The following is a 23,065-nucleotide window of genomic DNA, read 5'->3' as shown; positions in this document are numbered from 1 at the left end:
TAACGAACATGGTCATCATTTGATTTTTATCATTTTTCATTCCACGTTCAAATAGTAGTGATTAAGTTAAAAAAAAATTTATATAAAAATATTCTATCTATTTTATTTTTATCATTTACATTGATTTATTTTATCACATTAATTGTTACAATAATATAAAATAGAGAGTTATTTTGATTTTTTTTTCTTTAATAAAAAATATTTTAATAATTTTCCTTATTTATTTGTCTGTTTCTTTTATAATATTAATTAATATATACTGTCAGGCGAACCCTAGGCTGAAATCTGTCGACGAGAGAAAAAGAGGAACCGAACCCGTCTGTTACCTACAAATCCTCGCTCGAATCCACAGTCGATCCTGATCGAGACCTGTTCTTGCTTCCGCTTCACACCTTCCCATCGTAGATTTGATTTTGATTTTGATTTTGCGTTTGGATCATCTTCCTCGTGGTTGGACTCTAAATGACCTCCGCGCCCCCGTTGGATGCTTCTTCCGCTCAATCTCAGCGGCAGCACCAGATACTGCCTCCGAAGAAGCCGCAGACAAAGAGCGCAACGCTGATCTTCGACGAGATCTCCAAGCTTTTCTCGCTTCCCATCGCCGAGGCCGCTCCTATCTTAGGTAATGCCACAAGAAAACCTCCTGTGAGTCCCCGCTTTTGTTTCTTAATTGTTCGCTGTGTAGCTTTGAGCATTCGAATTGGGGATCGCGCTTGTCGTCCTCCCACTTTGGTTTTTGTTCATTGTGATCCGAAAGGAGTTTACTTTTTTATCTGGCAGTTAACTCCTATCGTTTTAATTTGGGTCTTTGACCACTTAGGTGGTGTCCTTAAACCATGTCTACGTACAGAGATTTGAATCGGCCAGTGATGTTCATCCAATGATCATGCATGAAAAGCTTGATCATGAAGAGATAGAGAGTTACAGTATGATATTAGATTAGATAGTTGCGTTGTGGAGGTACATGAGAGCCTAACATTCAGATTGGACAATTAGAAATTTGTGACAAAGAGTTCTTCTCTATCCATACTAATCCAATTATATACGACTTGTTTGTTTTTGACATGAAAGTTCCTGCGTGAGATGCAAGAATCAACAGCTAAGAAGCATTTACACTAGGAAAAAAACAAAATTAATAACCCAAACTCTATCATGGAATAAGACAAATAGTGGTAAAATTGTAGGTACTACAAGATCCAGAGATACTTGTGTTAACATGATTTTTTATATCTTTTTTTATGTGTTTGTGATTGATAGTCTCTCTCCTCGTTTTCTCCAAATATTGAATAACCAATCTATTTATTATGTTATGGTAACTTGCATCTATAAAAGAAAACAAATTGGAAGAATTAGACCTTTCTCTGCAGAACAAATCATAAAACGGAGACACAGCTTCTTATATACACAAAAAAATCATAACTAATAATCATTTGTACAAACTTATGTATACAAATACAAAAATGCAGGTATTTGTACATTTTTTTTATTCTACGTTCTAGTATTTCAATAGATTTAGCTCGATTGAAAGCTATTGAACTTGGTTTTTTCTTTTGTCCAAATGGAATACCCGAGTGGCTAGGGGGTGAGAGGAGTTTTTTTTCCGAGGGCATGCGTCTGGCGGAGTCCTTGCTAAATTTTTATGAACAATGTCAATGTCAGCTTATGTGTGCTTGGACACATACTTCAAAAGATGAATCCCATGCCTCATGGGAAGAAAACCTTTCTTAGATTCCTGTATGTTAAAATGTTTTAGTACTTTATCTATGTATGTAGGCTGTGAAAGACCAAACAACTTTCTCGATCTATCTCTATAGATCTTAATCTCAAATATAGGTTGCTTCTCCTATGTCTTTCATGGAGAATGTTTTGGACAACAAGATTTAAGTGGCTATAGAAGAGGCACATCGTTTCCTATAAGTAATATGTCATCAACGTATAATACTAGAAAAATGATCGCACTCCCACTAACCTTCATGTACACACAGGTTTATCTGGATTTTGTGAGAAATAAAACTCTTTGATAACCTCGTCAAAATGGATGTTCCAACTCTTAGATGCTTGCTTCAGTCCATAAATGGACTGTTTGGTTTTGCCAACAGATGTGAAACTTTTGAGTTGTATCATACACACATCCTCGAATATATTTCCGTTAAGGAAAATTATTTTTACATCTATTTGCTATATCTCATAATCATGATGAACTGCTATGACCAACAACATCTGAGTGGATTAAACATGACGACTAGTGAGAAACTGTCGTCATAGTCAATACCATATTTTTGACGATAGTCTTTTGCTACTAATCTTGCTTTATAGGTAATCAAATTACCATGTATGTCGGTTTTTTTCTTGAAATCTCATTTGCACCCTATAGGCGTTATACCTTCGGGTGGGTCTACCAAGTTTCAAACTTAGTTTTCATATATGAAATTCATTTCTGATTTCATGGCTTCTAACAATAAGTCCCTTTCGGAACTATTTAGAATTTTTTCATAATTAGTAGGCTCCTTATCCTCAATGAGTAATACGTCTCTCGATTCACTTATGAGAAATTAATATCTCAGGAATTAGACGTGTCCTACTAGATCTACGAAGAGGTGGTGTATCAACAAGTTCAGATCCCTATGAGTAATCAACTGTGGTTCTTGATTAGACATCTCTTTTGTGTTTATTGGAATCTCTTGAACTACCCTTAGTTCAACCTCACTTCTATTGTTTTCCAATAAGAGAAACTCTTTTTCCAGGAATACATCATGCCTTGAAATAAACATCTTTTTCTTTTGTTCCAAGGGATGATAGAATTGGTAACCTCTAGTTTCTTTAGGGTCACCAATAAATAGACATTTATCAGACTTAGCATCTAACTTATCTGATATAGTCCTCTTCACATAAACAGGACAACCCCATACCTTCAAATAAGACATATGAGGTTTCTTACCATTCAATATCTTATATGGAGTAGTAAGACTGTCTTAGTCGAGACTCATTTTAGCAAGTAAATAGCTACCTTGAGTATGTAAGCCCAACATGATTTGGGAAGACTTGCATGATTTATCATCGACCTAACTAGGGCTGTAAATGAACCAAGCGTTCGTGAACAAGCTTGGTGTTCGGCTTGGTAAGAGCTTGTTTATGTTCGTTCAATATACATAAGATTAACTAAACAAACAAGCTTGAACAACTCGTTAAGCTAAACAAACAAGCTTAAACACATATGTGTTCAGCTCGTTAACGTTCGTGAACAATGTTCGTGAACAACGTTCATGAACAATGTTCATGAACCATATTCATTAATAAAACTCTTTTCAATATGCTAAATAAATAATAAAATAAAATAAAATAAACAAATAAATTTAAATTATCAAGCTCAATAACCAATCAAACAACTAAAAGTTTCAAACAATTAAACAAACTTGAATTGAGAGCTTGATAACATCTAAATGAACTAAGCTCAAGCCAAGCTTGAACCAAGCTCAAGACAAGCTTGAACCAAGCTCAAGACAAGTTTGAATTGAGAGCTTGATAACATCTAAATGAACCAAGCTCAAGCCAAGCTTCAAACAAGCTCAAGCTCATAAAAAATAAACCAAGCCAAGCTTGAACACTCATTTCAAAAGCTTGGTTCATTTTAAGCTCGGCTCGGCTCGGCTTGGTTACCTTATCAAACAAGCTTGAACACCCCAAAGCTCAGCTCGGCTCAGCTTGTTTACATCCCTAGACCTAACCATTTCCAACAATGTTCGGTTTCGCCTCTCAGACATACCATTATGTTGTGTGTATGATGGAGTCCATTGAGACAATATGCTATTGTCCCTGAGATAATTCTGAAACTCTCAAGTATTCGTGTTGTGCCCAAAGGATGTCCACATATCTCCACAATGACATGATATTGTCCACTTTGGGCCTAGACCCTCATGACTTTGCTCTTGGGCTCTCCCCAAAAGGCCTCATGCCATTGGAGATATCATACATCCTTTTAAACCGATGATCTTTCCAATGTGAGACTTTGATTGAACCCAATAATCCTCCCCTCAAACGAAGGACTGTAATTACTCTCATGGTCCGGGCCTCCCCACGAGCATCCGGTCACCCTGACCTGCTCTGGGCCTCCCCGTAAGCATTCGCATTTAGCCACTCTGACCTGTTCTGGGCCTTCTTGCGAGCATCCGCATCCAGTCACCCTGACATGCTTTGGGCTTCCCCGCAAGCATCCGCATCCGGTCACTCTTGACCTGCTTCGCGCCTCCCTGCAAGCATCCGGTCACCCTAACCTGCTTCGGGTCTCCCCACGAGCATCTGACCACTCATGACCTGCTTCGGGCCTCCCCATGAGCATTCGGTCACTCATGACCTGCTTCGGGCCTCCGTGTGAGCATCCAGTCACCTTGACCTATTTGTCTCTCTGCAAGTATCCGGTCACCCTGACCTGCTTCAGGGTCTTCTCACAAGCATCCGGTCAACCTGACCTATCCCGGACCCACCCTCAATTTCGTTCAAGGCCACCCCACATGGTATCTGGTCTGGATCATGACTCTGATACCAATTGTTGTGGCCAAAGGATGTTCACATATCTCCACAATGCATGATATTGTCTACTTTGGGCCTAGGCTCTCATGGGTTTGCTCTTAGGCTCTCTCCAAAAGGTCTCATGCCAATGAAGATATCCTATATCCTTTTAAACCGATGATTTTTACCAAATCTATCTCCACAATGCATGATATTGTCCACTTTGGGCCTAGGCTCTCATGGCTTTGCTCTTGGGCTCTCCCCAAAAAGTCTCATGCCAATGAAGATATCCTACATCCTTTTAAACCGATGATCTTTACCAAATCTTTCCAATGTGAGACTTTGATTGAACCCAACAATTCGCCACCTCGATTCGATCGAACTATTGTAATACTTTTGCCTAGTTGTTTCTCTACTTCATGTTTGTATTATTTGAACTTTTCAAAGGCTTTAGATTTGTGTCTCAAGAGATATATATATCCAAATCGTGAGTGATCATCGATGAAGGTAATGAAGTAGCTATAACCTCCCCATGCATGAGTTGGTATAGGTCCACGTACATTGGTATGTATGAGGGCCAATACATAATTCTTTCGTTCACCTTTTCCCTTAAAAGGTTCATCTTGCCTTGTAAGCATAAAGCGTATGTATCAAATGAATCTAATTTAAATGATTCCATAATTCAACACTTGTGTAATTTGGACATGTGTTTCTTCTTATATGCCCAAGGCGACAATGCCACATGTAGGAAGTTAACTGATCGTCTCGTTTAGCACGTTTACTGCTTGTTTCGATATTGAATATGTCATTGGATATATCTAGCGCGTAGATACTATTGCATAACGTTCCGATCGCGTAAAGAACACCATTTAAAGTTATGTAACAACAATTATTACTAAAAGTTAAATGGAAATTTTTTCTATCTAAACAAGAAATAGAAACAATGTTCTTTATTAACGAAGGAATATAATAACAATTATCCAATTCCAAAACTAGTCCACTAGGGAGTTTCAACAAATAAGTTCCTATGGTTATGGCTGTAACTTTTGCTTCATTGCCAACTTGCAAATTTGAATCTCTCTTGACTAGTCATCTACTATTCTTTAGCCCACTTCTATCATTACATATATATGTGAGGCACACCCGATATCTAATACCTAAGTGTTTGAAGAAATAGTATGAAATTCAATAATAAAGATACCCGAAGGAAATGGGACATTAGATGTCTTTCTCTTCTTTATGGACTTAAGATAAATCTAGCAGTTTTTTCTCCATGTCCCACTTTACCACAATGGTAACATGAGCCCTTTGGAGCGGATTCTTCTTTTTTGTCCCTAAGAATAATTCTCAGATTTTGAAGCCAATCCAAGAAGTTCGGCTTGGTTAGCTAGTTTATTTCCAAAATTGAGCGCAAATTCAAAGAAAACATTATGATTATATTAAATTAGAAATACAAAATTGAGCATATAAGAGAGATGAATTAATTATGTAATGCAAACAATTTACATACATAAAAGATGCCCACTTGCTTATCAAGTTCAAGAGCCCTTAATTTGAATTCGGGAGATGGTAGGTTTTCTCCAAGTGATGTCCACTATAGATAAGAACAACCTTTGGAGAGAGTCTAACAAGTTATTCTTATTTCTAGTAGTAGGTATCTCATATACCAATTATATATCACATATATATAACTATCACATTATGTTATCAATAAATATCGGGTTGTTAACTCATTAACATATATATATCATATGCATATTATCCAATATCACCCCTATTCACATTAACCTAGAGAGTCCAACGTATCAATGATTCAAGTTAAAGTTAACACATTAATCTAACCTATCTAATTTCAAGTTAGGTTTGGAGAGAGTCCAACAATCGAAACATAAAATTAAACTCTGGTTCTTACCATATTAATAAAAGGTGTTAGTTTTAAACTTTTTATAAAGGCTTTATACAAAAATCTGTAAACTATTTACAAAAATCTGTAAGTTTTAATTTAGTTATCACCAATTACATGCAAAGAGGTATACAAAATTTGTAAGTTACAAAAGTATGTAAGCTATTTACATGGTATAACATAACATAATCATGTCATCATATGATATCAATCATGACATAGTTGTCATAAATTAATTAGGAAATTAAATATAATAAAGAATTTGATTTCCATAAATCAAAATTCCTTAATTAGATTAGGAAACAATTTCCAATTCTAATTTAATATTTTATTAGGAAACAATTTCCAAACTAGGAAGTGCCTAATTAAATTAGGAAAAAAAATTTCAAAATTAGATTTCCTAACAAATTAAGAAATAAAATTTTAAGATTGGATTTCCTAATAAATTTAGAAATAAATTTTCAAGATTGGAATTTCCTAACAAATTAGGAATCAATCTCCAAAATTGGATTTCCTAACAAATTAGGAAATAATTTCCAAAATTAGAAATTTTACATTGGATTAGGAAACAATTTCTATATATGGAATTTCCTAAATTTCCATAAATAGCATTTATGACAACCTGAGCATCTATGTCGAAACTTTGATACCATTATTGGGTGTCTTATTGCACGTTTTTAAAATTTATTTCATAAACAAACAACGGAAGCATAATCATTTCCTAAATTATTACAACACGGACATCACATACATATAGGATATAACACATGTGTAGACATAATTGTAGAATTAAATTTCATAATGAAATTATACATGCGAGTTTGTAATCAAACTTTGTAGAGAGCGTTTAGCTAGCCTCTATCGGTATCCATGCCAAGATACCTTCTAGACCGCTTTGTTAAGCCACAAGTTTTCGTCTCCTCTTCGGTACTAGCCAAAGGAAGAACAACGACACGATCCAAGAGAGACCCACAGCCTTATTTGTGCCCGACATCATAAGCAACCCGACGGCACAAAAGGGGGACAAAGAGGACAAGGGAAGCAGCTCTTTCTCCTTGCTGTTCCGGCGGGATAGCGACTTCAACAAAGTTGTTGTCCGGCTGGATTTGGGGCTGCTGCCGGCGGCTGGAATGGCCAGCGGCAAGGTGGATGCAACTGGCAGCAAGAGGACAGCAAGATCATGTTGCTGTCCGTCTAGAATTGCTTGCTGTCCAGCACTGTTTGGAAGACAGCAAGGTGCTGTCCAGCAATTAAGACGGCAGTGGGATGGCCAGCTGGAAGGGGAGGCACAGCGGGGCTGGCTGCTGGCGGCTTGGACTTCCGGTGCCACAAGAGTTGGCAGTGTTTCTTGTGGTCAGCGGCGACAAGGAGAGGAGGAGAGAGGAGAGAAAAACCTAATCCCATTAGGTTGTTCTTCTCTTATCAACAATTGATTAATTAAAGTTGGTTTTAAACTAAACCAACTTTGATTCATAACTAAACGAAAAGGGATTTAACCATGTCTACTAGAGGTGTTGAACCAATAAATATCTTTCATATTTGCCCCTTGTTTGGTCTTACCAAATTTTGTCTATCTCAATTTGAGAATCTAATTCTCAAACTTGTTTTAAGTCTTTCAAATATACTCGTAGTGCGTGTGACCCAATAGATTCTTGATTTATGTTGGCCATCCAAAATCATCCATTAATTATGGATTGATCATGAGTGACACCTATTAGTATATTATGATCCCAATTAACCGGAAAATCACAGTTCATTCCTGAACAATTCAATAATTTTGAACCCTTCAGTGACTATAATAATTAGTGCGCATATTCCTTTCACTCATCTTATACCCACTTTGTTCAGGATATGGTCTATGTATCAGTCCCCACTAGACTAACTACGTCACACCTAGCCCAAGTAGTAGTTTCTTGTTATTAATTCAAATAATTCAAACACGTATCCAAGAAAACCATCCTCTTGATGTGTATTGCTTTGGCAAAAACTTTACAAGTAAGAATCCTGACAAAGAGCTCATATGGTATACGCCTCATTATTAAAGGAGTGGTGAATCCTCCGTGGGCTATTCAATTACCTTTGGATATTTTGACTTATACCCAATCATCCCAAGGTCACATCTCCAAGGAGATGCCTACTTAAGATGCCAAACTATAAGTCTCCATAACCAAGATGATTTGAATACCTCAAGTCGAAGGAAACTTGCACTTGAGCTGCAATGAGATCTTTATAGACATATATAAAACCACATGAAGTCATAGCAGGTCACATCCTTAACCAGCATCCATATGTTAACTCTCAACATCACAATATTTTCAGCAGGACCAATTGTTTGGATAAACCAAGGATGTTATGCTAGTCTCACAGAATTGATGATGTCCAATCTCATCAATTCATCAATTAGGGAATATTTCAATCAAGGTTTAAAATTTCGACCCGTGCTGAGGTTTCGGTGTTGGATCGGAACGATACAGTTTCGGCATCGTATCGTGTCGTGTTAATATAGTTTCGGTGTTTTTTAAATATAAAATATATTAATTAAAAAATAAAATATTTAACATAAATATTTAAAAATAAACAATATAGAAAATGATCTTTAAAAAAGGAAAAGATATAAAAATAGATAATAAATAAATAAAAATTTTATGAGGGTTTAATAAAACCTATTTAGATTATCTCCATTATAATTAGGAATTGATTAAAATAATTAACCTAAGTTTAATTAAAAAAATTCGAAATCCAACACCACTCACAAGCTCGCGCTACTTTGGCGATGCTGTAAGGTTACGCGACCCCTCAACCATGGCCACGGGGTTCGCGTGACTCCTCTGAGGCGACCGCGGTGGTCGTGCGACCCCTCTACAGCAGTCACAGGGTCGCACGTCTTCGTGGCGGTAGGGAAAGGGTTATGCGACCCCTCTGCTGTTGTTGCGAGGTCGACCAACCCCTTCGCTGCGACCACGAGGTTGCGCAACACGTCGCAACTGTCGTGGGTATGGTGTCGGGCATGGGGTCACACGACACGTCGCAACTGTCGTGGGTCAGGTGTTGGGGTCGTGCCGGTGCCGGTCACCGAGCGGAATGAGATGTTTCGCCCGTTTCGACAGTCTTGGCACGACACTTTAAATCATGATTTCAATACGTACATAATTACACATATGGAGATACTCATTGTGGTCTAATCACAATTTCTCTTGTGCTATGCATTATATTGTGGACTTCATTAATTGAGTTTAAGATCAATATCATATACATAGTAAATGTACACTCAAATAGTGAATTTATTTATCCAATAAATAATACAATATCTAAAGCGATTGCATTAAGACGCCTCTCAAATATAACATAGAAGTCCTCCAAACTAATATTTCATAGAGAGCCAACAAGGGATTCCATTGATAATTAACTGTATTGATTCTTTGGAACAAATCGATGAATTTAGTAAATCCTTATAAGAGGCATCCAATGGAATTTGCTTTTACTATTGCTTTTGTTTGTTTGGACTTTGTTTAATTTGTTAGATTTTTTTTTTGTATATTGAAAAAGTAAATTGCATGCTTCTATCTAGGTTTGTTTTCTATTCCCTATCAGTTCATATATATATATATATATATCTCGTGGATTAACCTTGTCCAATAAGAAATAATTCTTTCATGGATGTATCTGCATATGGATCGGTATATCCAACATATATATATATTTTTTATTTTTTATTATTTTTTTTTGAAAAAGATACATGCATATAAAGTCAGTTTGAGAGGTAAAAACTCTCAAACAACATATCAGGCATACAAAATGTCAAGGAGTTAAAGCCTCTACAGCGAGATAAACTCGATAATGCACACTCAACACTCAAAACTTGCCTATAATCAAACATCATGGCACATGTCACCCATTGAGATGTCCACACCATCTATCTTGCATGCAACAATATAGTCAATCTACTCCAGAAGTGTCATTACACGGACATAAGTCCATATTAACCTTTGCATGCACACCAAAAGCTACAACAATGCATCTTAATTACACAAACCAAACACTGTGAAGCTTACACGGACAACCATAACACGATGAAATCCAGAGCCAATCAACAATGCAAACGACAAGTGTCTTCCTTAGGCAATAACACGGACAATTCGAGTAGCTTTGAATCAACAACACCGAGAGCTCATTCACAGACACAAACAGAACATGTTGACAGTTACAAAACATGAACAACAATCACAAACTCAAATCAGCCATTTTCACCTCATGATATAGCTATCACCAACCAAAACCATGCAAAGTGCAAAGTCAAATAAGAAGCATTATGTTGGCTTAAGATCTACAAAACGATGAACATGAATATGAATTTTGCGGAAAATCCAATCAACATCTGGAGCAACCCCTTGATATTGACTTTTATTGCTAGCTTCCCATATGAAATAGAACATGCTTAAGATGCCTAGGTATCGAGCCTTTGTTTTCCGGCTACCATCTTTGTAGTTCCGCCCAAGGACTTATTATAATTCATCAAAGGAGTGGAAAATCAAATTAATGTCCAACCATTGCTTCACTTTGCTTCACAAACCACAAGCCATAGAGCATTCAAAGAACAAGTGGTGATTTGATTCTTCTTGATGCCGGCACAATATACATTCTTTGTTTGATTCATATTCCATTCTATCATTGGTTTTTAGTTTACCATTTGCTAGCATCCATAAAGATGAATCGATGCTTTCGCATGATCTCCGGCCTTTATACTATAGAATTCCAAGTCACCTCCGGATCCCTTGGTATGAAGAATTGATAACCTTTTGCAACTCCTTTTCCTTCACCAACAAACCAATCCATCAGTGTCATGTTTGCACCAATTCCATTTGAGGCTCTTAAGATCTTGTTCCGGATTTCTATAAGTCTCTTGATCAAGGGCGAGTCTGAAGCCTTGATTTTTCATGCCTAAAAATCAGCCCATTTGATATAGTATTGATGCACCCACTTGACCTATAAGGAATCCATTTTGGCATTGACATCATATAGTTTGTTACTTAACAAAGCCTCATTCAATGCAAGAAGGTCCCTAAATCCATTACCCCCATCTTGTTTTGATAAACAAATTTTGGACCAAGATATAGGTGGGTGCTTTGAAGACCAAATAAACATATGACAAATTGCTTTGATCTTGTCAAGTACTCCATTAGGAATTGGAAGCATTGAGAGCCAAAAACATGTCATACCTTGAAGAACCATACCTACTAATTCCAAACGTCTGGCGTATGATAAGTATGCTTAGGCCAAGTATTTATCCTTCTTGTGATAGCATCTAGGAGAGACCCATAATTACAATCCTTAGCTTTTACGCCGCCAATGCGATACCCAAGTATCGGAAAGGAAATGCACCTTCTTGGAACCCCATGAGATCAACAAGTTCTCTTTAAACTTGCATCCACTCCGACCATATAAACTTGTGTCTTTTGAGGGTTTGCCCATAGTCCCGAAATCCCTCCAAAGTGGTATAAACATTCCACTATGTGTTGTGTAGATGATATATCCGCTCGACAAAACAACATTAAATTATCCACATAAACAAGATGTGTAATGCCCACCTCCTTGCACATTGGGTGATAATGAAAAGATGGCAATGTTGCGGTGATCTTGAGCTTCCTCGATAACACTTCAATACATAGGCCGAACAACAAGGGAGAGAGGGGATCCCCTTGCCTAAGTCCTCTTTTACCACTAAAGAAACCATATATGCTACCATTTAAAGAAATTGAATAAGATACCGCAGTGACACATCCCTTTATCCAATTGCAATATCATTGGGAAAAACCAAAACCAATGAGTGTCGACATAAGGAAATCCCAATGCACCACATCAAAGCTTTTTTTAAGTCCACTTTGATCATGCATCTAGGAGAAGCCCTTTTGCGTTCATACTTTCAGAGTAATTCTTGGATCAAATATATGTTATCACCTATAGAACGCCCCTTGATGAATGCTACTTGAGCTGGATCCAATAAGAAATCCAAGACCTCCAATAACCGCCCTGCAAGTATCTTCGAAATGACTTTGTAGAATACATTGGCAAGAAATTGCCCTATAATTTGAAATCCCCACAGTATGGTCAACTTTTGGCACGAGTGAGATCAAAGAGTGATTCCATTGCTTTAGTAGACAACCATTTTAAAAAAATTCCTAGACAGCTGCAATAAGATCATTATCAACAATATCCCAAGATGAAGTAAAGAATTTCGAACCGTAGCCGTCCGGGCTCGGGGCTTTTCTACCCAATATCATATAACGCAACCTTTATTTCTTCAAGTTCAACCGACTTGCATAAATTTTCAGATTGCCCCATGGTTAGCTTCCTTCCCATGAGCAAATTGTTGTCCTGAATTTTGCACGCCTCCTTTTAACTGAGTAAGACATGAAAGTAGTCAACAAATTCCTCTACAACTTCATCTATACTTGTGGTTTGTTCCCCATTCTGTTTCTTGAGTGTAATGATTGCATTTCTCTTGTTATTCCTTTTCATCACATTATGAAATTTTTTTGTATATTTGTCCACACTCTTTAAGTAGACATTCTTTGCCCTTTATATGATAAAATTGCCTTTCCGCGTCGACTAGTAGGTTGGCTTACTTCCTTGTGTGATTGTACTCCATAAAAGTTGGACCACCATCTAGAATGCCTCTTTGCAGCTCCTCCAACTCTTACTTTGCCCTTCTTACCTTCTTCAAAATGTGCTCAAATTTTTTCTTGTTTAGCTTTCTCAAGCATCCTTTCAAACGGAACATATTTGTCTTGAGAACATATTGGGCGTTTCCCATTGCCGGGGTTGCCCATGAGTCCTTCACAACCTTCTCAAAATCTTCATACAATGACCATATATTAATGAATTTAAAGGCTCTATTTGGTGGCCGATCCTTGGCTAATGTGTGCATAATGGTACATGAGTAATTCGAGAGACATCCCGGTGCTATAAACTCCGCATACACATCAAAATCTGCTATCAACCAAAAGGAGTTAACCAAAGCTCTATCTAGCTTGCAAGAAACGTTACCATGTAAAGCGACATCTAATGGACTGGAGATCCACCAAATCACAAGCTTGTGCAAAAATCTGTAAGTCTCACATTTCATGATTTGTAACTGGAGATACCCCTTGCTTTTCATGAATAGATAAATAAGAGTTGAAGTCTCCCATAATCATCCATGCATCGGAAATGGTACCTCCTAGATCAGTGAGTGCTTCCCATAAAGGTTTTTGTGAGATTATTGAATGCAACCCATAGACAAAAGTCACTAAGAAACCTTTATTGGAGATGCGACATCGAACATAACAATGTATGTACTGATCAGTAGTCATAATAACATTCATATCCACCCTCTGCAAGTCCCAAAGAAGCAGTATACGACCATGGTTAAAAAAACTAAAGTTGTGTGCATGTCCCATACCTGAAAATCTTCTCCCTAAAATTGGCTCTAAAGAGTTCTCATTAAGCTTTGTCTCCAATAGTGCAATAACGTGAATATCTTTGTGTTGAAGGAGGTGCTGCACTCCTCCATGCTTTAGGGACTTGTTAAAACCCCTAATGTTACAAGTGGCTACCTTTATTGACCACCTCGGCCGACTGCTCTCTCCCTAAGTTGTCGCTCACTCTTTGGTATCATTGTGTCACCACCTGCAGTCCCACTTGCACTCGGAGATGGGGTTGATGGTAAGGATGATGTTGACGCCTCAGATGTGTTTTTGATTGTCTCGCTTGCTGCTATGGTGCTTTGTTCAACCGAAGAGGACGAAGAAGACGAACTTCCCAAGTTGGAACGTGCAGAATGGGCAGCATGCGGTGGTTGCTCCTCTGTAGTCTGTGTTGCCTCCTCTCTAACCCGTGTGGGTATAGGTTGTATCTCAACAACCCCTTGGATGCCAACGTGGTCAACAACTTGGACTCCAACATGGTCAACAGTTACTTGGACTCCAACATCTTAGACTTCAACGTTGTGGTCAACAACTCCTTGGACGTGTTGGTCAAGAACACCTTGGACTCTAACTTGGTCAATAGCTCTTTGAACTACAACGTTGTGGTTGATGGGTGGTTCAATAACCACATAAATTGGGCTGAAGTTCCACTATTGCCAATTCATTATGCACTATCAGAATTCCAGCATTTGGTCGTTGATGTGTTTGTCTCCACTGTTGCCGAGTACGGTCCCTAGCCCTCATCCTTCGTCGACCCCTTACTGATTGTGATCTTTGTCTTCCAAGGCCTTGGCCATTCCTATCATTTTGTATATTCTGTGCCAGCCGGTTGTGTTGCTGTTCAGATTGACCAACACCTCCTCGGCAAGTTTTCGATTGGTGGCCAACCTTCTTACAGATTTGTCAAAAATCTGGCACCATTTCATAGATAACACGTATATCTACTTGTACTCCAATGGGCAAAGTAATAGGCACCTCATGAACTCTTTCCCCAAAGGCTGGAATCTCCACCAAGAGTCGCGCATACTCCAAGCGTTCTCTTGTTTGTGTTAGATTGTCGGTGTACAGCGGCTTTCCTACTTCTGATCTAATCATGCTTAATACTTTTTGAGTCCAACAATTTGGTGGTAGGCCATGAATTTGGATCCAAGCAGGGACAAGTCTTCCATCTTCATTGTAAAGAAAACATCTTGGCATGATCTTCAAAAAGATTAGAATTCCGAAGACAAAGTAGGGTCCTTGTAAGATTTTTTCCGTTCTTCCTCTGTGTCAAAACGGTATACCCTCCCAACCACTTTTATGCAAGAAAAATTTGTGAGGAATCCTCCAACGAGCACTTATAATTCTGACCCCATCTATGGCTGGATGTCGTCCCATGAAGCAATCAACTAGATTGAAACTCATCGCGTCCTCCATGCCATCAATGTCATCATAGTCAAAAGATATTCTTTCTCCTTTAGCTTCATATTGATCTAGTGACAAAGCAAGCTTTGTCTTCCTGTTGTCTTTGAAAAGAGTTGCCTAAGACTTTTTTTGTGGTGGACGATTCCCCTGCCCACCAGTAGCTGTTGTTTCATTAGCTTCAGCCCGACAGTTGTCCACAGTCAGAGTTGGCTAATTTCTCACCAGAACCTCCTCCTCCACCACCGGTGGCTCATTTGCTTCAACTTGTGCCTGATCTTGAGGGGGAGGTTCAGTTGACCCATGTGGCAAGTTAGCCACATCAGCTGCATTGTCCACCTCATCTTGGTGTTCCAAGTCAACGTGCTTGTGTCTAACCACGTTGGAGGCTTGGTCCGCTACCTTAGCATGATTTGGCGTGTCCCCATTGCAACCATCATTGAATCCATTTTTTTGTCAGGTGTGTTGCAGCCTCTGCATTGGCAAATCTAGATTCTTCAAATGACAAAGCACGTGGGCCCTTGGTGAGACTCAAAGGAGAATATTTAAGGCCTTTTTTCTTCTTTCCTATCTTGATGTTTCCACGTGGAGATTCAAAGTAAGAAAAGCAAAACCAAAGTCAATCCAAATCGAATGAAAGAGTAATGTGTAACCAATAATTTGGAAGCCCCGTCCAAGCAAAATACGTGGTCTCCGCCAAAACCAAATTAGAAATGCCACCAAAGACTCCCAATTAAGTACCATGCTAATTAAAGCCAATATCTTTGGAATTAATGTCCATTAATGCTGAATAATTGCTCCAAGAAATTCCTTCTATGGAACCTGCCGGCTTGAATTTTCACAGAATTTGAAAACGCTAGCAAACCTCCGACAATGTGTGAAGCAATGGGAATTTTACTGATCAGAGACCTTGTTCCAGGCACCAGTATAGAGGAGAAGTAGGGGGGAGGAGGAAAACTGAGGAAACAAGGAGAGGGGGTGGACTGTAACACCAGTGGGAAGATAACTCCTATGCCGGAGAAGAACACTCCGATATAGGCAGTAGGATATCCTCTTTGCACCCTCCAAATCCACCCAAAACCACTAGAGAGAGACCATCCACCACGATGGACGACCGCCACTAAGAAGAAGAGGAGACCACATTTATATATATTTATTGGATGAACCTTGTTTCAGTAAGAAATAATTCCATCATTGATGTATCTGCAATATGATATGGATAGATAAATCCAACATATATGCTTTACCCCCAACCTTTCATTTTTACCGTATGACTTTAAAGAGTGGAAGAGTTGATATTCATTCATTTTTTCTCATCCTATCTCTTCCCTTTCCAAATCAAACAAGAGGAATGTTGCATTTTAATTTAGTGTATCTTTCCTTTATCCTTATCCTTTTTTTTATTAGCGCCTATTATTTCACTATAACTATATATAATAGCAATTAAATTATAAGTTTCTATTTAATAACTATTAAATTACATGTATGTGTGTGTACTTACTATTGATAACATTTATTTCCTAAAAATAGAGAGGAAAAAGAATTATTAATGCTGTGAAAAAGTTCACTAGTTTCACATATACAGTATTTTATTGCTGAGAAGTCTTTTCTTGTGCGCTCATAAGGAGGTTCAGTGTTTGGTAAAAACATGTTGCAGGATTGTGTAGTCTGATTGGTTTGTTACATATTTGTTGGGTTATGCATACTCTTGGGAGCATGATATTTGATTTTATATAGGTTTCCCAATCTGATATTTATTTCATATTCACCCTAGGTTCCTAGGGTTCTGTAAGTGAAGTTAGATATTGCTGGAACCATACAAATGAAATTTAAAAGATGGGCTGGAGTTAAAAACCAGGTTGGTTCCTATTCCTCCCAAATCCCGCTATAAGGAAAGTGCCTGCTACCTTGGTGTTTTTGTTGCCTACCTTGGTGCTTAAACACACCTTGACAACAACAGGTTAAAGCACTTATAAATTAAAGAGGCTGCAAAAGAATTTGATATGAATCAAGTGGATGAGATTAATTAATTGATGTTTAAGCACATAAATGAGAAATTTTCACATCAACTCTTTGAATAATACACTCAGAGTTATAGTGCTATAAAATATTGGGAAACAATAGATGCAGGAAATCTATGTTGGTTACTAAATCAGGATATAATCGATAGCAAAGTTAGTATTAAGAGATAGCAACTGCAGTACCAACAGTAGTAGGTACTTCCTAGTTTCTACTTTTGGGATTTTGATAATTAAGATTTTCTTTTAAAAAAAGTTTCCTTGAGAATTAGGCATTAAGAATGATCATAATTTATATCTGATGGTTGCATTATGTGTTGTATAGGAGTTTGTACAAGTGTCTTGAAGAAGGTATGCCGTGACTATGGCATCGTACGGTGGCCTTATCGCAAGGTAGATTGATGAAATCAGTTTTCAATCTCCAATCCTGTATTGTTTTCTTTTTCTGTTGCATATCTTTCTGTTCCTTGTGTAAATTTTATATTTTTTTGGTATGTCCATGCATGCTTCAAGAATGCTGGATCTAGATTTTAAATATGTGCTTTTTGCCATGCTATCTAACTCAAGGATAAAAAAGAAGTATTTCTTTTTCTCCTTTGACCAACATTCCAACTTTCTATTTGGCTTTGAACCCTATTTCAAGGGGAGATTTTATTTTTTAGGTAGGAGTAAGACTGTTTCAGAGGGCAGTTAATATTTCCTTAAATTCATCACATATCATATATATTTTTTGGTCCAACCACTTTTACTGCTAGTTGATTCTACAATACCTTTTAAAATTCTTCTTTTTTCTTAATCTTTTGAAAGGGGACCTTGGTATTAAGAATTATTTGTATGCATAGAGATGATTGCAAGGGGTTACTTGATTATGTCAACTTCAATCGAACAATGGAGATATTTGCTGCTACGAAGTGAGAAAAAACAAGATCTTTTTATTAGGATAGAGTTAGGCATATTGTCATTATGATTAACCATATAAAAAGTTTTCAGTGATTTCTTGCAAGGGTACTTGATTATGTCAACTTCAATCGAACAATGGAGATATTTGCTGCTACGAAGTGAGAAAAAACAAGATCTTTTCATTAGGATAGAGTTAGGCATACTGTCATTATGATTAATCATATAAAAAGTTTTCCGTGATTTCTGACATCACAAGTAATCGTCTTTCTTGGCCATACTTATTTTTTGTTCAATAAGCCTGAACAATAGAAATAGGGAAGTGCAACTTGTGCATTATAACTTTTCTGTGCTTCTTTATCTTCAACTGAACAAATATTTGGACATCTAATGTTCTTTATAGTTCCTTGCTGGGAAGACCGTGGATGATATTAGAAGGGATGTTGCTAAGGAGAGGCCTGAGATACTTGATGTATCAAAGACAACCAACCAAAGAAATCTTGTTTCCAAAGTGATTTCTTCTCCCAGTGGTTCCTTATCAACCTCGTGAGTGTAGTTCCTTTCTGTTTCATTGAGATTAATCCTTGTTCAGCCATAATTTTGTCATCTAATGCAAGCATGCTTTATCAGGCATTTTTTCCTTTTTAGCCTTGTTAACCAAATATTTATCTGAACTTTTTAAAAGGTAAGTGTATTGCCATGAATGTAAAACAAGTTGTTAAATATTGTGCTTGAATTGGAAGGCATGATTTTTTTTTTTAAGTTTGTATGTGTTGTATTTAGAGAAAACATAAAAATGATAAGCTTAATTTTCTCACAACTTTTTCATTCCCTTAATTTTCTCAGAACCTCATTTCTTTATGGATGAGTACTTGGAGAAAATAGGCAAATTTTTGTGTGTCAAATTTCACAAATTATCTGCCTCGATAGCTATCCATTTTTAACCATGAGATTGTTTCAGTGCAAATCTGAACAGAAATTGCTGAATGTATAGGAAATTGGCTGGGCTCAAATTGTTCAACTGACCTGATAATGATGCTGAGGCTAGAACTGACTGATCTATGAATGATACAAACTAGTTGTGGAATGGGTTAAGCTTACTGACTTCGGGAATTTATAGACAAAGGCAGCTGGTTTAAAATTTCGACCTGTGCCAAGATTTCGGCCTTGAACCGGAACAATACGGTTTCAGTACCGTATCGTGCCGGGCTATCCTTTTTTTTTATCGTGTTGTGCCAATATAATTTTGGTATTTTTTAAATATAAAATATATTAATTAAAAAATAAAATATTTAACATAAATATTTTAAAAAATAAACAATATAAAAAATAGTCTTAAAAAAAGGAAAAGATATGAAAATAGATAAATAAATAAAAAATTTATTTTAATTTTTAAATTAAAATAAATAAATATAAAATTGATTAGATAATTTTATTAGGGTTTAATAAAGCCTCTTTAGATTATCTATGCATTGATTAAAATAATTAACCTAAGTTTAATTAAAAAAAAGTGAAATCCGACAACACTCGCGAGCTCGTGTGACTTCGGCGCTGCCACGGGGTTGCGCGACCCCTCAACCATGGCCACGAGAATTGCATGACTCCTCCGGTGCAACCGTGGTGGTCGTGCGACCCCTTTGCAGCGGCCGTAGGGTCGCACAACGCCTCTGCGGCGACAACGGAAGGGTTATGCGACCCCTCCGTTGCTGTTGTGGGGTCGAGCGACCTCTCCGCTACGGCCACGAAGTCACGCAACACGTCGCAACCATTGCGGGTCTAGTTCCGGGGTCGTGCCGGTGCCGATTGTCGAGTGGAACGAGATGTTTCACCCGTTTTGATTAACTCGGCATGACACTTTAAACCATGAGTTAGTATCTTCGAAATACACTGTAGCAGGGTATCTGATACAATTGATGTTAATTAGGCAAATGCCCTCATCTTGTAGTCTTGTGGACTAATAGTTTAATGATCTTTTTTTTAATAAATCAGAGTGCCTTCAGAAATTTATATGCACTTGTGCTGATTACATAGCTACCTTTGTCCTTAGATGCAGTTTTAAACTAATTTGATATTCTTTTCTTCATTAAAAGAACCATTTCTTCTTCCTGTATTCTATGGTTACCTCCAACTATTGGGTTTATGTTAGTAACCGACAATTTTTAAATTATACTTTTCTAGGTACTGTTATTTTTTTTCCTTCCAAACTTGAATAAATGAAGTAGCTTTCTGATTCATTCTCCCCTAAATGCACAAGGGAGCATTTTCAAACAAAGTGATTCATCCTGCTTTGTAAGTGGTTTGCTAACCTAAATGCTTTGATGCAAATAATACTTTATAGACAATCAAGCATGTGCTTTTCTTATTCAGGAGTTTCGCAAATTTAACTAGTCATAGAACAACATAATTTGAATATAAATGAACATAATCAATTCAATTAAGCCAACTAGAAATAATGTCTATCACATGATGAACTTAACTGATATGGGCTAGTGGTAGATCATAGATCTTATATGCAATGGTGGTTCCAATCCTGAATTCGGTTCAGCTGATCCACTTAATGATTATTGTAACATGCACCATCTGGGGCATATAATTGCCATGCGTGCAGCCTATGGATATATGGTATTCATGATCCAGTGCTTCATAGGCTTATGCAACATACGAAATGCCTTTTAGTTTAATGTTCAAGTAAAAAAGCTAACATGTTGCTTTTATTTTTTTTCGTTTAGTCACAAAATCCAGTTCAGCTTGTATCCTAGGTGCAATGGACTTTGATTTACAGATGAAACATACATTTCTTACTAGGTATATTTCTATGTATGAGATATTTTATGTTTTGAGAATATACATGAGAGATGCTGGTGAAGCGCAAGGTTGGCGAGGGCGCTATCGCTCAAATGTGCAAACTCTCACGCTCTGTGTTCACCATCTCTCATTTGGAAAATGTGTTGATCTCTGTTTATGGCTTACTTGTATGAAATAATCTCTTGTATAAGAAGTATGAACCATGTGCTTGGTATCCGAACCATCTATTAATGCAACTGGACTGGTTTGACTTCTAGTTCCTAAGTTTAATTGGTTGAACGGGTTCAGTTAACTTGTTTTGCCTAATCGAATTGTCTCTTCTGAGTACAGGACAGGATACCCTGCCCAGGATCCTCCCAAAATGCAGCAAGTTTCACTTACTGTGAATGCTTCACCACAAGGAAATAGGTTTATACAAAATGGATTGCCTATGAACCAATCAAAACATATCCCCACCTTCATGGATGAATTCAAATATGGGTTTCCGACCAATGGTTTATCATCACATTCAGTCAAATGGTGGGGAGTTAGCGGGCATGAAGATGCTGATGGTTCTCTACCGGGAGAAACAGCAGTTGAAAAGGATGAGAATCAGGAAATGCAAGAATTATCAAATGATGATGAAGACCCTGATTCTGGTGCAGAGGATAATGATGCTGAAAGTAAGCCTTCTGCTTTGTTGTGCTCTCTGAGACGAAAAGCTGTTGATTATGGACGGGAATCCCTTGGGATTGGAATACCAAACAGACTTACTAAGAAGCAGAAGTTAACACTAACACAAGTATTTGGGTCATCTCTAACAGAAAGTTGGAGCATCAACTTTTCTTGAGCCCTTTGGTGTCATAAAATCTCCATGATAATGACACCACTTTGTATAACTAGTGTCTAGGCAAATGCAATTAGTTTAGTTTGTTTAAATGGTTAATATTCTTGAATATTTGTAAGTCAGATATTTGGTCATCTGGTTCTGAAAAATCCAAGCACCAAGTTTTCTTGATCTTTTTCAAGTTCCACAATAACTGGGTGTTTCCTTCTCCCTATCATATAAATATATTCATTTCAAGTCTCATTTTCGTCACCATGCATATCCATTAAATATCAAATGTATCTAATTAGCGTAATGCTTAAAATCTAGTACCGTACTTTTCAGTCCTCATATGATGTCCTATTAATTAGAAGGTAATAAAGATTAATTTTTGATCTGTATATATTTTTGGGGAAAATTTTTTTCTACTTCCTAATTATTTGATAGTTGGTTGTAAGTTAATTTTATAAATTTACTTTTCTTCATATATAACATGGCGACATAGGATAATAATAATAATAATAATATAGCACTTTGCCAACTCAATAAATTACTCATTAGAATTTCTATATGACATTGATTTAGTTTGAGTCCATTTAATTTACTTGGTTGGTAAATTTTATTAAATATAGTTGTATCAAATCAATCATAGATTGTTTTTGCATAAGTATAGATTTTTAAAATTTTGATATAATATAGGTATCAAGCTCGTTGAATCGATTATTTTTGAAAGTGATCGATTTGACCTCATAAAATTTTTCATCGATCATTAGTATAAATCAGAATTTGCTTGCGGTTATTCATCTAGAGTGATCAATGTTTTTAGGTTTATCATCCCATTAGAGAAACATGTCCTACAATATGTTGTAGTTAAGATTCAAATTTTAAATGTCTTGTTAATCGCAAGAGTATCTTAGTGCACACCATTGACCCGAGGACTTTAGGATCTTCTCTTTAGCTCTTAGTCATTTTAGTCCTTTAACATCTTTGAATTCTATTTGGACCTCTTCAGGTTTTTGACGAATACTACAACTCACTTCTAGTGTTCGATCACACATGATCTTATCAATCTAGTTAAAGAATTTACATCCCCTTGGCTATGCAATTGTCAAAAAGAACTATGCGATTTTGATAGTGGTACAATTATGAAGTTTCGATCGACATTGTGAAAACCCCTAGATTATAATGCAAGCATCATCAAAAAAAGCAATGTAGATATGCAAAAATCTAACATAACGTACAAAACACTACAACCTTAATGGATTTC

At 37.1% G+C, this 23,065-nt stretch overlaps 1 protein-coding gene across 1 annotated transcript; it reads left to right on the top strand.

Moving 5' to 3' along the window:
• The first annotated feature begins 284 nt into the window (after positions 1-284).
• LOC122040859 (protein NLP1-like) lies at positions 285-22,062 on the top strand. The gene is made up of 4 exons (XM_042600315.1): positions 285-622; positions 17,617-17,684; positions 18,592-18,734; positions 21,324-22,062. The coding sequence occupies exons 1-4, from the start codon at positions 463-465 to the stop codon at positions 21,820-21,822; spliced, it is 870 nt and encodes a 289-aa protein (XP_042456249.1). The 5' UTR covers positions 285-462; the 3' UTR covers positions 21,823-22,062.
• The last annotated feature ends 1,003 nt before the right edge of the window (positions 22,063-23,065 follow it).

Source organism: Zingiber officinale, chromosome 2A (genome assembly GCF_018446385.1).
Source record: "Zingiber officinale cultivar Zhangliang chromosome 2A, Zo_v1.1, whole genome shotgun sequence".
NCBI lineage: Eukaryota > Viridiplantae > Streptophyta > Magnoliopsida > Zingiberales > Zingiberaceae > Zingiber > Zingiber officinale.
Note: the sequence above shows the minus strand (reverse complement) of the source record. Positions and strands in the feature narration are given on the sequence as shown.